The 3,819-nt window shown below is 40.6% G+C and overlaps 1 protein-coding gene across 1 annotated transcript; it reads right to left on the reverse strand.

The window, feature by feature from the left end:
* Window positions 1-2,206: 2,206 nt before the first annotated feature.
* Window positions 2,207-3,190, reverse strand: LOC124966198 (vomeronasal type-1 receptor 4-like). Its single transcript, XM_047527244.1, has one exon. The coding sequence runs from the start codon at window positions 3,188-3,190 to the stop codon at window positions 2,207-2,209; it is 984 nt and encodes a 327-aa protein (XP_047383200.1).
* Between the last annotated feature and the right edge of the window lie 629 nt (window positions 3,191-3,819).

Here is a 3,819-nt window from a genome sequence, read left to right on the forward strand (position 1 = left end):
GGACTTGTTGCAGAACTCATGAAGCCCACCCTCCCTACATCAGGGGATTACATGACCTCCAGGCACTTTCTTTCTTTAACAAAAAAGACATTAAGGATGTCTGCAGATATACTGGGGAAGTGTACCAGCAGGATGTCAATCTCTTCAGGAAACAGGCTGAAGGATAAGACCTCTTGGATGGAGCTCTGATCTCTGCAGCATCTGGGAATGGGGTAGGTCACCTACAGCACATGATCCAGATGACCTGGTAGATAGGGTGTAAACGGGTATCACAGGACCAGAGGTTGTAATGCCAAAAGAACCTCAGGGCCACTTGTGGAGGGTGCTGTTCACAGTGTGGCATGAAGATGGAGGCCCAGTCGTCAGTCAGTGGAGAGAAGCTGGAATGATAGTGGACAGCTGGTCTTCAGGGAAGCTCTCAAGTCATAAGCTCTGGAAACACATGCTAAAGGCAAGCGTATGTGAACTTATGATCAGAAGAGTGTGTGTATGTGATTCATATGTACCTACAAATAAATATATACATTCATTTGTATATACATATATATGTATATAAACACATGCAACTATCATCAAAAATGTTGCAGAACCTACATGCCAGTGCTGATCCTGATGCTCCAAACTGAAATGTACTCACATGTTGCGTTGACCTGTTTCTGCTGCATATCCAAATGCCCATGCAGATACTTTTTTGAAAGAGAAATTTAATGATTCTTCAATATGTACAATCAGAAAAATCAGAAATTACACTCCACTTATGTATGATCTGTCAACATGTATGAATGCATCCCACTACCAAGTACAACTAATTAGAACAAATAAAAAATTTAATCAATTAATTTTTTAAAAAGAAATTTTTTGAGTTCAGTTCTTGAGTTTCAAGAACACGGTGCCCATATGTGCTCAGCTCTGGAGAGGGCCAGTCTCTGCTGAGCTCTGATGAAGTCCTCATAGCAGATGGAATCACAATGGTGGGAGCACATGCAGAAAAGTCACATGCAGGACAGGGAGTGAGGGTCAGCAGAAACACCTGCACTTGCTATAGGACAACCCATTCTCATGGGAGCTGATATATTCCAGATCATCATTAATCATCTTCAGGGTGACCCCACCCCATGACCAAACACCTTGTCTTGCATTCACTTCTCAAAGACCCCATGACCCTATACCTCACGCTGGGGCATTTGCCACACATGAAACTTGTGGGTGGAAACATAAATCACATCCAAACTAGAGCACATATACATCAAGAGAGAAATGCGAGAATTATTTGAAATTCCTTCAGTTAAATTCTGACATCAACATGGGAAAATACAAATTTGGAGTATATGGAATTCTCCAAATCAAATATAAAACAGGTCTTTACAACTATTGCATTTATGTAAAGTGCAAAAGAGGTAAATGTGATCTAGGCTGTTAGAGGTAACATACTGGTCACTCTTGGGAACACTTACAGGAAAGACGAACCGTACAGACTAGGATATTGTTTTACCATATAGGAGCTGCATGCACAAGGGTGTGCAGTTCATGAAATCTCATTGAGACATGCATGCCAACTTATACATATAAACATTTACATATCAGTAATTCAATAATAAGTCATAAAATCTGTATTAGTACCCAGTGTTTTATGTGATCGAGGTGGACTGTAAACAAAGTTTACATTGTAATCAGCTTACGAAAAAATGAAATATTTCATTAAAAATTATAGCAGAAATCAATAAAGGAAATCCATTACAAGCTGTTTAATAAAGAGGAAATCAGTAGGTTGTTGCTTCCCATCATGTCCAAGGTTACATGAAATGTAAGTCCAATTTTATTTTGAAAAGACAAAGGTTTGATAGTGTTCACTTTGATATTTCCTTCAAGAGACACAGCTGAGACATAACCATAACATAGATAAATAAAAAACACATCCTCCATGTTTTCATAATTTAATCAACCAGTATAGCAGGAAAAAAGAGAAAGCAGATTTTTATGCTGAAGAATTTTGCCAAGGTTGTAATTGGTGTATTAAATTTAAAATTTGTATTTGTTACATCTAGTTTTCCAGAAACATTGTTGGATGGATCATAACCTAATCTAAGTGATATGCATGTGCACATACTTAAGTGCACATGCACACACATGCATATACTTTAATAAGCAAGCATATGTGTGAGTGTAGATCAACATCCTACTGTAATATGACTGTACACTGTTCTTTCTATTTTGAATGAAGAAACAAGTTAGAATTGTGCAAGAGCTTACAGTTTACAGGTTCTCCTGATATCAGGGATTTTGTATTTCTTATCCAAGTGACACAGAGCCTGGATGCATTGGAGTCCCTGCTCATGAGCAGAAAGGGGCTGACAGCTGGGAAACATCCAGCTACTATTGCAGCCATGTTCACCAGGAACCAGTTGGGATTATAAATAAGAGTCAAACAAACATGAAAAGTACAGGAAAGGGTGTAAAACAACACAAAGGTGCTCAGCAGGAGAAGGATGGTTTTGGTGGCTCTGGACTCAGGGGAGGACCTGGGAAAGTGAGACTTGTGAACATGCTGCATTCTCTGCTTGTGCCTGTGCAGGATGAGCACCAGGGAGCTGCTGGCCCAGAGCATGAGGCCCACATACACAGCATCGAGGAATGATACCACTGAGGCAAAGAGTGACCGTAAGGGTCTGTCAGGATGAACACCAGAACAGTATCCATAATCTATCAGGCTTGTGACATTAACTTTGCTGATTTTTCCAGTCATAAATGCAATAATCCTGATATTTATGAGTAGATAGACAATCCAGGTCAGGTATATGGAGGAACAAATATACTTGGGAGCTTTTAATTTAAGCTCTGAAAAGCTGGAATCCTCAGGACTGATCTTGATGACCTGGTAGATGCTCAGGAGGCAGGTGCTGCCAAAGGATACACCCCTGCCAACCTTGTGAAGATAGAACAGCAGCTTGCATCCAATATCACTGAGGAAACCATTCACTCCAAAAGCTGCCCCTGTCTGGGGAACTCCCCTACACAGGAGGGTTAGCAAGTTGGCCACAATCAAGTGCTTAAGAATCAAGTCTGTGTGTCTTACCCTGCACCCAGTGAAGTCAAGGATCAGGTAATGGAGGAGAAGAAGGAAATTGCCCAGAGCTCCAAAGACAGTCTGTGACAGGAAGATGATTCCTACAGCCACATCACTGACTGTCATCCTGTCAGTTTCCTGCTGTCCCAGCCACAGGGTCCTGCAGGGGAGGAGAAAGCCTGGCTGCACTTGTCCTGTCACCAAAATCCAGCATGGCCCCCTGTCCTGAGTGCTCACTATAAAAAGTTATTTACGGTTTCACTAACAGGTTTTCACTATGGGCTATATGAAAAGTTAAAGCATGAAGTAAGTCCAATCCCTGCTGTGAAGGCAACACATGGTGATTCATCTTCATGATATGAGGCTGTGATGATTTTGCATGACCAGGAGAACTTGAGCACACAGAAGTTAAGTGTCTGTCCAAATTCATACTGGAGCATATGCTGAGAGGTATCTTGAAATTGACTCAGTATTTACAGAGAGGGTGTGTGACCCACCAAGGACCCTAATGCTAGTGAGCGGGTTCTTTTATCAATCCAGCTCATATTTACTTCTGCTTTTCTATATTCCCAATATTGTCTAGCGGTAAAATACATAATGATATTTTTTATCAATTTTTCATAAAATGATTCCATTTGCTTGTAAATATTCTAGGTTAAATGTCCATTATGAAGGAACATTTAGATATTCTAATAACTGCAGATACACTTAAGGAATACAGCACTGCTGGCACCTCTCCCATGTTGAGTCACATG

The sequence above is a fragment of the Sciurus carolinensis genome, chromosome 16 (assembly GCF_902686445.1).
Source record: "Sciurus carolinensis chromosome 16, mSciCar1.2, whole genome shotgun sequence".
Taxonomy (NCBI): Eukaryota; Metazoa; Chordata; class Mammalia; order Rodentia; family Sciuridae; genus Sciurus; species Sciurus carolinensis.

Excerpts from the sequence above, each read along its gene's own strand:
- LOC124966198 (XM_047527244.1), bottom strand. The coding sequence starts at position 3,190 with ATGACAGTCAGTGATGTGGCTGTAGGAATCATCTTCCTGTCACAGACT.